The 15,383-nt window shown below is 40.2% G+C and overlaps 1 protein-coding gene across 4 annotated transcripts in view; it reads left to right on the forward strand.

Moving 5' to 3' along the window:
• LOC138188206 (aquaporin AQPcic-like) overlaps positions 1 to 12,874 on the forward strand; it is a 32,366-nt gene extending 19,492 nt beyond the window's left edge. For 3 of the 4 annotated variants that reach the window (XM_069129790.1, XM_069129789.1, XM_069129787.1), the window contains exons 3-6: positions 4,713 to 4,900; positions 8,743 to 8,886; positions 10,812 to 11,256; positions 12,324 to 12,874. In XM_069129790.1, coding sequence (XP_068985891.1) covers positions 4,713 to 4,900; positions 8,743 to 8,886; positions 10,812 to 11,213 — 734 coding nt within the window. In that variant the 3' untranslated portion in view covers positions 11,214 to 11,256; positions 12,324 to 12,874. Of the gene's footprint in view, positions 1 to 4,712; positions 4,901 to 8,742; positions 8,887 to 10,811; positions 11,257 to 11,372; positions 11,585 to 12,323 lie in introns of those variants that run through there. The other variant, XM_069129788.1, reaches the window with a different exon arrangement.
• The last annotated feature ends 2,509 nt before the right edge of the window (positions 12,875 to 15,383 follow it).

Consider the following 15,383-nt stretch of genomic DNA (forward strand, 5'->3'; position numbering starts at 1 on the left):
TAATATAAATTCACCTTTAAGCACTGAACCAAAATATTTATTTCGTTAACTTTATTCAACGTATATTTTGATTTCCACGTGATTAAACGTTTCTCCTTCCTGTGTTATTTTATCAACGTATTCATTAGGCATATCGAATCTAAGAATCGGTTTCTCTAAATTTGTTTATCGATGCTCTAGTTCCTTTTTCCTTAATAGGTTACCTTACCTGGTTTTCATAAATCAGATGAAAGAAGGTGAAACATAACCACAACTTTTGTATAACAATTTACCAGTCAGTACCAATACCAATGATAGCAATGCCAACGAATTGGCAAGCGATAAGTTCAAAGACTAAAGTAAAATTTCATTCGTGATAGTAGTGCAATTATCTAAAACGGTCCCCTGCGAATGTGCAGATTGGCGCACCTGACTCTACAGAGATGAATAACACTAGAGTCGATCCTTTTCCAATGATTAGGCTATCATCAACATGGAATCGTACTTGAAAGCCGTGGCAAACGTCAATGACTGATCACTGTCACTCTCGATGGGACGCTAATGGAAATTGTACGTGACACGTGTTGCCTTCTAATTATATCCGGCCGGCACACGGTTAATCACGAGAACTCTGCCGTAATTCTGGGGCAGACGTGCCTCCGCATATTCTCCGTCTAACCCTATACACACCAATACGCGGTAATTTTGCGAAGAATTTGACATATTTTTCAAAAATATGTTTCACGCAACAATACGTTCCGATGGTGAGGACCTGGACTCGTATTTGAATTTAACTGGAAACCAGTCAAAAGTCGAATCAAAACGAACCAAACTAATTCGAGCTTAGCCCAAACCTAACCGTTTCGTGCAATTTGCAGACAAATCTGTGACCGAGTAAACTATTAGGTTACCTCAGACGTGTTTTTCTTTAAGTTTCGAAATTTTCACTGAAACTGTGACTTTGTATGGCAACGTTATAAAACATGTATCGCAAGATACTTGAAACTGCACTTTGCCAAGTTTGACGCCATTAAGGCTACTTACGCGATTTTTGATGGTTCACCGTAACGGTTATGGCGGCCATTTTCTCCGCGCGAAAGTATCACGATAGTAAACCTAATGAAACATTAATGTCAATATGATATTTTCCTTTTATTTTTTTCCTCTTATATACCTCGAGAGTGGAAAGTTGAAGTTGAGCGTTAGCTTATTAAAGCGTATCGGGTGATTCATGAAATACTAAATTCTAGGGAATTATGGGGATAATTGGTAAGAATGACACGAACAGATGTATAGAGTGATTCACTCAGCGCGTCATCTCTGAGCTACGTGAGAATTGCGGTTACAATTGATGGCGATAATTCGTTTTTTTTTTCAAGATTTATTTTTCTCAGAAGCTATAAAACTTTACTAATTTCCAAATAAACAAGTGCATTTCATATATTCTTTAGACTACGTAAAACGAGAAGAAACGTTAGACAGATATAGCGAAATTTTGTTCTATCATTAGCAATTAGGAAATACCAGAAACGAGAATGTTTGATAAACACGAATCTAATAAAAAATTATTCGATGCTGCTGGGTTTCGTAAGAAGACAAATTACGCAATATATATGTATCGCTGCATCGAGAGCGAAATTTTTCGCCTGTATCTTTTAAGATTATTCAGAAACTGCTCGTTTGACCTATGCTATTGATTTCTTCATCGCTGATACCGGCTTTATCATTCCTGGCACACGTATACGTAACAGTGACCCGAGATTACTGCTCGCATCCACGATAAGTAGAACAGAAGCACTTGTAATCAAGCCTACAAATCGTTCAACACAAGCGTACAAGCCTCGTTGCATTTTGCTTTTAAAAATAACATATTTCTGTTTGAAGATCACAGAGGACGAGTTTGATAAACGATTTTTAAATTCATTAGTCGATCGTATACGTATTGAGTTACATAATTCAATATTTAATGACGCATTCTGTCAAGACGTAAATTCTTTGGTATTATTTATCGATGGGTGAGTTTTTAGTATATTCTCATAGGCGTGGAATAGACACTTTTTTCGTACAGGGCTATGCAAAAGTAAAATGGGAATAGCTTCGATGGTAGAAGATCTCTTGTTTGGATATCGAAGGTAAGTTGCTTTTCTTATGGTATAGAGATTGCTTAAGGTTTGCAAGCTCACAGGTAAGTTAAGTTCTGAGAATATTTTCGTGATTTTGCTATGTATGTAGGCTTAGTCTATAGGATGATACAAAATTTGCATGTTCAGTTTAAGATGTAAATAAACTTATCGACAGTAAGTTGGATTCTCAATATGTACATAATTTCATCTATTAGATGGTACAAAAGTGAGGTTTGTCAAAATTTAAGATTTGATCACAGACTAGTTCTTATTGGGAATCCAAACATACAGATTAAGTTTCCACTAAATTCCTGTAACCATTGCACGCGGTTTCATCCATAGGATGATACAAAAGTAATGTAATTATTAAAGTAACCAAGTTTGATTTACAATACCTCTTATTAGGAAGCCAAATGGAAATCAGGTTTTCGATATATTCTCGTGTTCGTGCAGCTTCATCTACAGGACGCTACAAAAATGATGTAACCCTCGAATTAAACAAGTTTCATCAAGAGTTTCACTCTATCGATAACCCAAATGCGAATTTGATTGCCGATAAATTCTCATATTCACACAGTTGCATCTACAGGACGTTGCAAAAGCAACATAACCTAGAATTTAACCAAGTGCAGGAAAGAAATGGCTGTTATTGAGAGCCGGAGGGCGACTAGGTTTCTTCCAGGAATTCTAATCTCGTTTCCACGTCTGTCTAACGTTCTATTCAGAAATAGAGAGACTCGGCAGCCAGGAAGGATGAAATTTCGCACGATTCAGGGGCAATTTCATCTGGAGGCGGCATCGATCGAGCGTGCACGTTCGCGGTTACCCTAATGAGTCGCAGCCAGGGGAAGGCCCCCGACGTAATTAAGAAAATTGCAGGCGATCGAGCGTGGATCTTCGTTGCGCCAAGAAAATCTCGCACGTGCTCGCCAGCGTTATTCCGGCTTCCGGTTCGGTTCGAATATCAGCTCGTGCCGCCTCTAATGTTCACCTTTGCCTGCCCGCTTGCCCTCTTCATTATGCATTCACCGCGAGTCCCTTCGTTAAACCTCTTTCTTCGCCCGATAGCCATCTCCTTGACATCTGTATTCCAACCGAGGCACTGTTTACTTTGGCGCCAGCGATATCGGTCAGCATTTCCATTACCATATTCCTAGATCCATTAGACAGACCTTGTTATGAGGAATTTTAAATTTACGACGGCTGAAAGCGTCCCAGCTCTTAGCATGGAAGTTACCCGCGTTATATTAAATATTTTGAAATTTCATTTACGCTGCAATGAGTCACGACGTAGTCGTGATTACGTTGGCAAAGATTGAAACAGAGCTGAAAACGTCTATACAGTGGCTACGGAACACGCTTGCACACTACTGCGTTCATTATCGTAATTGATGTATTCATTGATTGTATCTGATCGTTTTATTCGTTTTATCAAAGAAAACTATCCGTTTTATGTTTCCAATTATCTACAAATACCTAAAAATTTCTATGGAGTCCTATGGACATAACGTCATTTCTAGAATCCAATGCTGACACGTTGACAATTCTCTGCTTCTTGTTAAAAACTAAACAAAGTGACCTACAGTCTTGCCAAAGATCCAACTAAAGAAAATTACCTATTTCTATAAATTCCAATTACCTACAAATACCTAAAAATTTCTATGGAGTCCCATGGACATAACGTCATTCCTAGAATCCAATGCTGACACGTTGACAATTCTCTGCTTCTTGTTAACAACTAAACAAAGTGACCTACAGTCTTGTGAAAGACCCAATTGAGAGAAATTACCTATTTCAATAAATTCCAATTACCTACAAATACCTGAAAATTTCTATGGAGTCCCATGGACATAACGTCATTCCTAGAATCCAATGCTGACACGTGAAAAATTTTCTGCTTCGTATTAACATCTAAACAAACTGACCTACAACCTTGTCAAAGACCCAACTAAGAGAAATTATCTATTTCAATAAATTTCATTTACTATAAATACCTAAAAATTTCTATGGAGTCCTATGGATATAACGTCATTTCTAGAATCCAATGCTGACGCGTTGACAATTCTCTGCTTTTTGTTAACAACTAAACAAAGTGACCTACAGTCTTGTCAAAGATCCAACTAAGGAAAATTACCTATTTCAATAAATTTCATTTACTACAAATACCTAAAAATATCCACGTAGTCTATGGCCAAACCGAGAAGCTACCATGATCATAAAACGACCGTCTTATCGAGCACTGAGCAATTCGGCTGCACTGACAGAATCAAAAATGAATTCGCAGCGAAAGGGTTGATAGAATCGCAGGAATTCCAATATCGATGTATCGTCATTCTCCTTCCAATTGGCGGCCACCTTCGGGCCTGTGATCGGCTGTTTTTCCATCGACAGAACATGGCCTGGAGTTCCGCCGCGTCATCCGACGACCGCGTCTCTGGCAATGACTGTGCGTCCACTTTCCTTACAAAAATTGCCTCGCAGGTTCAGCTAGCGTAAGACCGTATGACAAAAGACACACCGATCGATCGTGAATCACGTCTCCGTCGCGTCGATCCGGTCCCTCGATCTCTCACAGACAATCATAGTTCTCTCCCTCTTGTCTCGTTACAGGGCTGAGCAATTTGATGAGAGAGGATGCATCCGGCTGGAAGACGCTGTGCATTGCCGTTAGCGAGGCGATCGGCACCGCCATTCTGGTCTTCGTTGGATGTACAGGGTGTATCGGAAGCTTGGGTGTTCATCCGAGCGTGATGCAGATCTCTCTGGCCTTTGGACTAGGTGCCATGATAGCTATACAGGTGAGCATTTGGAAAGTGGCTGTGAGTCAGAGTTTTCGTGCCACATCTTGGCTTGTCGTTAGGTCAAATGCAAAATCAGGGCTTCTTTCATCACAGACGACAAAAGTTAACGCGTGTAACGTCGTAACGATCGCTGGAAAATTACTCTGCATTTCTTATCTGCTCGGATACATTTGCTGGGAATGAAAAGTATCATCAACAGATAACAGCCCATGCGTGAACGTGCAGTAGGTTTTAACGTCAAACGGCTGAAAAGAAGAGTTTAGGAGAGTGAAACTTGGCTCGGTGATAACTCCACGCTATGGGGCTGTTTCTCGCGTAACGGTGCTGGCTCGCTCGTACGAATAAAAGCAACTACGGACAGATTCCTGACTATTTTACGAACTCGTATGATGTCCGCGTGCAAACGAGATAATGCGAGCAGAGCTGACATTTCGACGCGATAATAACGCGCGATCTTCTAAATTAATCGACACGTTTCTTCGTTCGGACAGAACGTGGTACAGTTAAGTGGTGAAGTCGTGTTGTTCGCTTGAACGCGACGCAACATTCGCGGGATTACGTTCTACGTGAATTGGCCAGCCAATGTTTTAGAAACAAAAGGCAGTCCATGCACGTTGCGTGCGATCAATCGAATCGATGTCACGCAGTAAACAAATCCAAGGTTTAACCAACGTCTTACTACGTTATTTCTTATGTAACTTTTGTCGAATTTGTAATTATACGATTGAAACAGAGTACAGGAGGTTTCTTCACGTTGTCAGGAAGTTTGATTTTCTTCACCTGATTCGATATTTAACCGAGGAGATCCTACACGAGTATAATCGAGGGAAAAATATATTGTCATTTCACGTATACACTGTTACCTCTGTAAACTATTTTCAATTTCAATTCGAATGTATCTTGGAAGATAAAAAATACACGGTAATTTCCTTAACTTCTCTATCGGTACGTGCATATAAGTCGATTCACAGGTGGAAACGGTTAATTCCACATTCTGACATTTCGAATATTTGATTGCCAACGTATTGATTAATTCATTGATCAATGCTCGTATAATATCATCAATCTTCTCTACTCTTTGTTTCCTGTAGCTGACAAATTATATGTACGTCATCGCTCAAAAGTACCTGAACATTTGTCAATTTGTTGCAAGATACGACGATCAATAATATTGCAGCGATTTTTATAATCGCCACAGATGATTCCTGGTTCATCGTCAACCAGTTAACTGGGGAATTTAGTTTTAGAAATCTCTCGTATACACGTCGAACGCAGTTAACGCTTTGACTGCCACGTGGGTCATATATGACCCGCCACGGTTTCCGCTGTGACGCCACGTGGGTCATCGGTGACCGGAGCGCTTCAACTTCTTACGATTGTAAAAATTGAATGAAAATTCACAATTAGGGCATTTTCGATATAACCGATAGATAGAAGATAGTTTGAAATAAAAAGTGCCCCATTGAACGATTAAACATTTTTATTAGAACATCGATAAAAAAAATGAGAAGAAACGTTGCATGTAACGGTGCACTGTGTTAAAACACTTTGAATACAAATGTGGCTCATCGATACGATCCGGACGATAGGTGGTCACCTTTTTGGTCCGATTCTTACCAATTTTTGATCCTAATTGTTTAACATTTTTTTATAGCACTCTCAGCAAAATTTTCGTGCCAGGTACGCTCGCCCCTCTTTCCTCTGCAGTTCGCGTCGCGATCTTTGTCGAATAAGGATATTTCACGGCTCTGGCGAATGGCACTGTGTAAGGTGCATTGCGAGTGCCATTCTAAAATCTGGTACCTTGATCTTTGTTTTTGTTGCTTGTTTATAGAGTAACATCGCGTTTGAAATTGATGTATTTAACAGTAACTCTAAAGCTAATTTTGTATACCACTCGAGGGTTCTTCTATGTGTTGTAGAACGTGCTATCATTTGATCTGATAAATCTACAGCACATTTTCCTCTCTTGTATTCTACCACTACCATTGGTTTATCGGAAACATAATTTCTTTTACCTCTACCATTTCGGTCGAACGTTTCGTCGAAGTCATAAAAATAATCGTGATACCGTTTACTAATATCTTCTACGCGTTTCAACGATATATTCTGCACGTTTTGCCTACGACGAAATAACGAATGCGAATGGTTTGTTGAAATAAACTAAGCCTTGTTATGATATGTCGCTATCAACCGTTACCAAGGCGCCACGGTGGTCCCCGTGACCACCAATAAGATAAACGGTACATTGGGGAAGAACGTTGCCTTACATCGTCGACTTATTGTTATTTTACCATTATATGCTTTGAATAATAAAAATACTCCCGTGGTGTCCTGAACGAGACGTGTGATTTCCGCGTGCCAGTCAAAGTGTTAACTAATTAATATATACATATTTAATCGATATAATGTTACTAGAAATCGACCAGATACTTGTCCGGATACTAGTTAAACATATTATATATAGTGGGAAAGCTATTTTCACATTTTTAGAGTTATCTTACCACGTGAAAGCTAAAGTACGTTGAATCGGCGAGCCGAAGAAAAATTTGCATTCGTTGATCAATTGAAGGAATATCGACTGTGCTACGTTATTTGTATCTTTGGTAATAACGCTGTCAGTTGCTCTAGCTAATAAATTATTCCGTAATTTAACAACTCGCCAATGCGTCTGATATACACGCGCTGGCTCACAATTAATTCGGGGTTAGTCTAATTAATTCTAGTTCCGTTGCTCGAGAAACCAGATGCTAATGAAGTTCAGATAGGTTGATTTGATTGAACCTCTTGCTTTTGGCACTTCTAAAACTCATCCACTGCTTACAATTGCTAATCAAGCCAATCCAAACAGGGAATCAGAGGGTCAACGACTAGATTGAAACTCTATCTTTAGACTTCCGGGAACTCGCAATAGCTTCGATTTCAATCACGCTGACGCTTGTAAATTCTTGAATCTCTATCCGACTTGTCACTTTTCTATTCCAACTTTTCCTTTTACGCTTCTGCCATCTCTCTGTTCCATTTCATACATTTTCCATCGGTGTTCGATTCCGCTCGTGGCTTCCACCAACCCACGGAACGAGCGAACGATGATAAAAATTTACCGAGACTGGCTCACTGATTTATCGTAATGTCTAGCTCGCCAATTTCTTCGAAATTTACAATTTCGGTTGTTTTACTTTCCGCGGCAATTCAAATTGCAAGCAAGAAAGTCGATACGTGAATTTATTACTTTCTGTCGTGCAGCAACGAAAATTCCTTTGTCCTCGTATCGTTGGTTTCTTGCTCTGTCGTCGTCGTCATAATCACGAGGTTGACATGCGGAAATTCCGCTTTTCTAATTATACTCGCGATATATCGTTTATCCTATGTCAGAGAAATAGCAAACTCCCTTTGATTATCCAAATTATTACTAATTGGGTTGGCAACTAAGTGACTGCGGATTTTGCCATTACCATCTAATGGCAAAATCCGCAGTCACTTAGTTGCCACCCAATAGATACCAAGATGTTCGCTTACAGTGTACGGAGGACGATAGAAAGTGGAAAGAAAAAAGTAGCACGAGAACGCGCGATAATTGCAGAGGAAAGTGTTACAATTGCCAAGAACAATTAAATTACCGATTAGACGTAACGCAGATGACTGTTATCAGCGTGGTAGAAATCTAGTAAAGAGTGTTATCGGTACAGCAACATAATTATTATACACGAGTACAAATTTGAAACTTTCTTCTGTCCACTGCTGTGTATTTAGCGATTACTTAATTATTGAATATTTAACTGCAGGAATATTTATATTCCCTGATGTTTCTTGTCTCACTGTGTTATTTTACTTTCCAGTGTATTGGACACATCAGTGGAGCGCACATAAATCCCTCCATAACAGTGGCAGCTCTGATCCTAGGGAAAGTCTCTCTGCCCATGACCTTCCTCTACATTTGTTCCCAGTGTATCGGTGGACTGATAGGCTTCGGTCTGATTAGGGTAAATCACCGCTCGATACTAGCGCTACAACTACCGTACTAAGCGATTGCGGCATTTATTATTGCCATTCAATGACAAAATCCGCAATCACTTAGTTGCCAAGCCAATAGCTCAAGATGTTCGTTACGATGAAAAATTGTGCCGGATGCAATTTGCGTTAATTAACAGGACACGAGATACAAAGGACAAAAATATGTTTGCGTAGCAACCGTTGGTGTCGTTGCTGTTTTGTAAAATTCGTAGAAACCAAGGTTCAAAGTACGTGCGCGTCTTACCGGCAATTTTTCAGTGCGTACAACTCGAAATGTTCACCATTTGCTGATCTTTTTCCGTCGATTGGCTCTTGACTAGTCTGCGTGATTGTACACGCGATCGATAATATCGTTTGCAATACAAATAAATGTATATATAGTGTGCATACAGGGTGGTTGGTAACTGGTGGTACAAGCGGAAAGGGGGTGATTCTAGGCGAAAAAAGAAGTCGAAAATATAGAATAAAAATTTTTCGTTCGAGGCTTTGTTTTCGAGAAACTCGACTTTGAATTTTCGCTCGGTACGCGCGCACTTTATCACGTCTCGTTATAACGGATCTCACTGTAGACCGCTGTCTCGATGGAAAAATTAAAAAAAAAAAAATGTTTATTCTATATTTTCGACTTCTTTTTTCGCGTAGAATCACCCCCTTTCCGCTTGTACCACCAGTTACCAACCACCCTGTATAATGCGGTAAATAAATAAACTGTAATAGGGATTATATAGGGTGAAACAGATAGAAGAGAAATGTGCGAACCAGATCTGCGTGGTATCGCCGTGTGATTTCGTGTAAATGGTTGTTTGATAGTTGGAGGTCGTACGAAGGTCAAGTTCGATTTTTCAGACGGGATGACACGTTTCTTTACGTAGCATCAGCGGTGCACTGGTACGTTAATAAATCGCCATTACATAAAACAATGTGTTGGATCGCTCACACGAAGTATATCATTTTCTCTTGCAATTGACTTTCATTGACCTTGAATGTTCTTGAACGTGCAGATCATCGTACGCGTGTTAAAACGCCACGCTAGATGCTACGTAAAGAAGCACATCGTTCCATTTGAAAAAACGAAAGTGATCTTCGTATGACCTCCACGCGTCCATTCATCAAAGAACTATTTACATCAAATTATGTGCTCCACGACATCATGCAATCTTTGGTTTCACACATCTGTTCTGTCACCAATAACAGCAGAGATATTTAGGTGGTCTATTTTAGTCTCACCCTGTATATGTAATAAATAAGATCGTACGATAATTATAACGATGCACGATAATATGATGGTACAACACGGATCTAGTCAGGAGCGGATTTACCTTGACAAAAAGGTTTGTGAAAAAGATCAATGAACGATCGTCAATGAACGATTGTCGGAATCAGATAAAATACATCTGTCAGTTTACAAAGACTGACATAAGAATTTTGGCTCGGCTGAAACAACGTTCGTCGGGTCAACGCGTATAGCTGCTGGAATATTCGAGACGCCCATCGACGACTCGATGGGTCCATTCGAAAGTGTCCAGGAGGATTGTTGCGTTTCCTAATCTGCGCGAGAATCCATCGAATCCTGCACTTGAATTTTTGCAAGCAGTTCTGCATAGTTAATATTCACCTAGTCTGAGCGAATATCGTGTCCTGACTAATTTCCTATTGGTTTAACAAAAATCACTTGGCATCTTATAAATTTGCTTTAGAAAGATGAAAGACTGGGTCGAAGGTGACCCAAAGTGATCGTTAGCTTCGGGCCCGCAGAGGATTAAATCCGCCATTGGATGTGACAAAAATTTGATGCGACATTTCGATCAACGCGTCGGTAGTTTTAGCGTTAAATCGAACCCCAATCGAAACTCGTCCAGCTTCTTCGATACAGAGAATTGTTCGATTTCTGCAGGTGATAACACCGGTGCAGCTAATGTACACCGCGCAGGGGGCAGAAGACTCCTTCTGCATGACGGACATTCACACAGATCTGACCACTCTTCAGGGTGCCATGGCGGAGGTCTTGGCCACTGGGCTTCTCGTCTTCTTCGCTTGCGGTCTGTGGGACTGTCGAAACGCCGCCAACACAGACTCGGCACCAATGAGAGTTGGCTTCTGCATCACCGTCCTGTGTCTCATTTTCATCCCATACACTGGCTGCAGTTTGAATCCAGCAAGGACACTAGGTCCAGCCATCTGGAATGGCTACTGGACCAATCATTGGGTCTTCTGGATTGGTCCAATCGGTGGCGCTATCGTGTCGTCGCTGCTGTATCGATGTCTGTTTCTTTGCAAGACTACCGAGTCTGAATAGCGGACAACGTCGCAACAGTGCTGCAGGATGATGAATGGCGATGGTAGGTTTTGCAGTTGCAGGATCGCGATTATTAGGAATAGCGAATAGCGATAGTAGAACGTCCGTTTGTTCCAACTTATCGCTGATTAGCCTCCTGCTACGTTTTGTTTCCCGCAGGACAAACGCGGGATAACAATAGGGCGACTTGTAACTTGTACGATTTCTTCATTCCAAGACTCGATATTGTCACGCGGAAGAATCTATTAACGCGTTAACTGAAACGACTCTCTGGCGATCATTTCTTAATCGTCTGAATTAATTATAGAGACAATTTCATAATTTCTTTATTTGAGAACATAGTTGTATGGGAACATATATATATAGCGTATTGACCACAAAGCGTATTTATACACGATGTCCCCGTATTGATGGTACAACCGTGGAGAGGGTGATTGTACATGAAAAAATAAGTCGAAAATGTGGAATACATTTTTTTCATTCGAGGCTTCGTTTTCGAGAAAATCCACTTTGAATTTCGGCCGGCTACGCCTGCGCTTGACCATCTCGTGGTTAAAAGTGAACATATGCCGTACTTTTATGAGTAATAATAAAGCGTGTAATACTTAAGAGTTACTTTATTAATGCAAAATTTGTTGAAAATACTGGCCATCGTACTGCATACACGAATGTGCTCTTCGAATTCAATTTTTAACGCATTTTCCGTTTTCAGTTCTTCGAACGAGAAAATGATCCTCGCTTTTCATTCTGCAAGATTTCTGCCGTTTTCGGGATAAACTTCTCGTTTATCATGTACGTTTCTACATAAAAGGACAAAGTAAGCAACGGTTTGTATCGAGATCCGTTTAAGCACGACATAGTCAAGCGCACGCGCGCCACCACCTCGAGCATCGAACGCGCACACAGCCGACTCATTCGACGATTCACAGTTCTTGTCGTCCTCTTTCGTACAGATAGAATCGAGAATTCCTGGAAAACTTCTTTCGTCTTGGTCGGTTTCCGCTCTGTTCGCTCGATCTCACCTTCCGCGACTGATCGATACGACTGGGGGGGAAGAGGCGGCGAGAAAATAGATCGAGCCACGTTAATCCACTGTCTTATTGGTTTCAGCGAGCAGAATCGTATTCAGACGGTCCGTAGTTCACAATTCGAGCGAGAAATCCTAATCGTGTCGCGGAAGCCGAAAGTGGGGGACGATCGCAGGGCCGAGTAAAGGATCGAGGATCGAGAAGAGGCGGAAACTTCGCGGAACGCGAGGCGAGAAGGACTTCTCCTCGGTTGCGCAGACCGATCTTCCCAAACGATTCGTCCTCTTCTTAGATCGATATCATCTCCTCTTACGTATATTTTTCTACGAAGTACGTAATTTTCGAACCGTGGCGCAAAGTTTCGCGTAATTTCGATGGAAAGTTTCCGAGAGGGAGATAAGAGAGGGAAGCGTCGTAGAATAAAAATTGTTCGTAGAATTCTCTGTCTGTGAATAAAACGCGGGAAAGGATTGCAGATTGTTTTCAATGCCTCGTTTATCGAATGGATAGGTCACGGAAGAATCGAATTCTTCGATCTATCGCGTTTTTAAAATTACGAAATTCAGAATTTTCCAAAAGCGATCGAGATGTGTGCACGCAGAGGCAGAAATAAATTTGATACGTTTTAAGAAACTTTTATCGTGTCTTTTCGCCGCTCCTACCTTATTTTCTTCCATCCTTATTTTGATTTTTCATTCCCAGAAAAAAAGGAAAATATTTTATTATTCTATATTTTATTAAATTCGTAAGTTTACGAGATCACGAGTAGTCTCGCGAGAGACACGTGATCTCTGTCAACTGTTCAATCTCAAGATTGTAAATAAAATAATTCTCCAGCCATACGATCCCTTCGTACAATTATTTAATCACCCGGCAATCGTCGATAAATAAATAATAAAAACTTCGTAGCTGATAAAAAGAGCGATTTTAATTTCAACGGCAGGCTGTTGCCTGTTTGCCAGCTTTCGCATTCGAAAAAAAGACTTCGAAAATGAGCGATTAAAACCGATTCATTCGCGTCGCTCTCTGCGAGTTCCCGAAACGCGTAAACGCTGGCAGCTGGTGCAAAAAAAACTCTCGGCACGTTTACCAACACCGTGCAACAGCTCTTGGCGCGATAACAGAGTTTATCTGGGAAAGTTTTTTGCTTGAAATTCGAGAAATATTCAACACGACATATACAGCAAATTAAGCGTCGTCTATGAGAGAAGATCGGCTAGTGTGTGGCTCGTCGTCTAGTCTGAAATCGCCACGCCTGAATTTTTTCTTTCTTCCCTTTTTTACCGTACGAACAGCCTTGGTAAACTTTCCGTATGGTTTTTACAGAAGTCACCGGCGAACGAGTCGTTTCGTGACTCATTTTCAAAATCGTTTTTTATGCAATAATACAAACTGTCAAAACAGAAAAATGTTGTGTCGTTGAAACAACAATGGAATATCGGTGTTTCGATCCGCCACGGAGCTTTCACGCGCAACAGCGGATGAGGCTCCAGGATAAATAATTTAATCACTTCTGTTGCAATCGGACACGGATTTTTAACGCTGACTCGATACGTTTGTAGCTTTTAGCGTATTTCACTACCGTTAATTGCTCTACGATTTTTCACTCGCGACAGATATTTATATATTTACATATATTATATTTATTTATTTATAGATGTAGATAGATCGTACACAATAGCAGCATTCGTCTCAATGACGAATTATCATAAGTCGAAGAATTCTCAGGTTTCTTAATCGCGCGTTGAAAGAAACGTATGACTAATCGTTTCTAGAAATTGCACATTTTATTTTATCAACGATATCTCTGGTTTGAGATATTTCCCATACTCGATAATATTCGTCGTTCAACGAGTCGTTTTGTTGAAACGGGTCGACTCGAAAGCTCAACAATCGCACGAGTGGCTGTGGTAGAAATTGCAGCACCTAAATTGCAGCTAATTAGAAGGATGTATCGCGTGAGTCGATAGCATCGATCGAAAAGCATCTGTCCTGTGAAAACAAAGAACACATTTCGAATCTCTCGAAGCCAATTTCCCTGATCTTCTGCATCGAAGCTCAACTTTCGAAGCACCGCGTATATTTTCTTTGAATTTCCCCAGAGTCGGTGCACGTCGTTTGAATTTATAAGAAATTTGAAGACGCACAAGTGCACAGAGTGCACGCGATATGCAAAGATATAAAAAATATTCGGAGCACGGGCGATGGATCAGGCGAAAGAAACGAGTGAAAGCAATTTTATAAAAATATTATTTTGCTATAAATATCCACGATATATTTACTTACAAGCAACTCTACTTCTTCACTTCGCTGTTCTGTTTCTAACCGAATCTACGTTTCTCCCCAAAGAACGAGTTTTACATTTTTTAACCAAAATCTGCACGATCTTTCTTCCGAAGCTCGATTTTTTTTAAAGAATTTAACGAATTTCGTTGGAGGCGCCGTTGTTTAATTTTGTATCAAATTGAAAGATGCAAAAATGCACAGAATGCACGTGCTTTGCAAAGATATATGAAATGTGCATAATACAAAGGGCAATATTTATCAGGCAAAAGGAACGAATGAAAGTAATTTGATAAAGATATACATTTCTACAGATATCCATGCTACACCTGTAAGCAATCTCTAGTTGAACACAGTGAGCAAACATTCTCATCATTTTTTCTCAAGAGAACGCGCTTTAAACTTTCTAATCCAATTTCCCCAATCTTCTCTCTGATGCTCGACTTTTCAAGCACGTCTCACGTTTTCATTAGATTTCTCCGGAGTGTGCGCACGTACAGCGACTCTTATTCAAAATCTATCAGGAACATCAAAACTAAGAGAAAAAAAGAATAATAACACTGAACATGATGTACAAAATATCCAAAGTGTAAAATACAAATTAACGAACATTTTTATAATTTTGTAAAGACATAAACTTGTATAGATATCTGCAGCCTGTTCAAACGCAAGCTTCACTTCTACGAGCTTGAAAAGGCATTCTAACCAGGTCTGAACCTAATTGAGCCCACGTTCCCTCAAAGAGTCTCTTCTCTTATTCAAAAACCACAAGAAACCACAAGAAGCATAAGGACGTAAAGATACAGAAATTAATAAAAGCTATTCTGTAAAAAAGAAAAAGACAAATTTCTGTAGATAT

This window comes from Bombus flavifrons, chromosome 16 (genome assembly GCF_040668555.2).
Source record: "Bombus flavifrons isolate JBK064 chromosome 16, iyBomFlav1_principal, whole genome shotgun sequence".
NCBI classification, from domain to species: Eukaryota; Metazoa; Arthropoda; class Insecta; order Hymenoptera; family Apidae; genus Bombus; species Bombus flavifrons.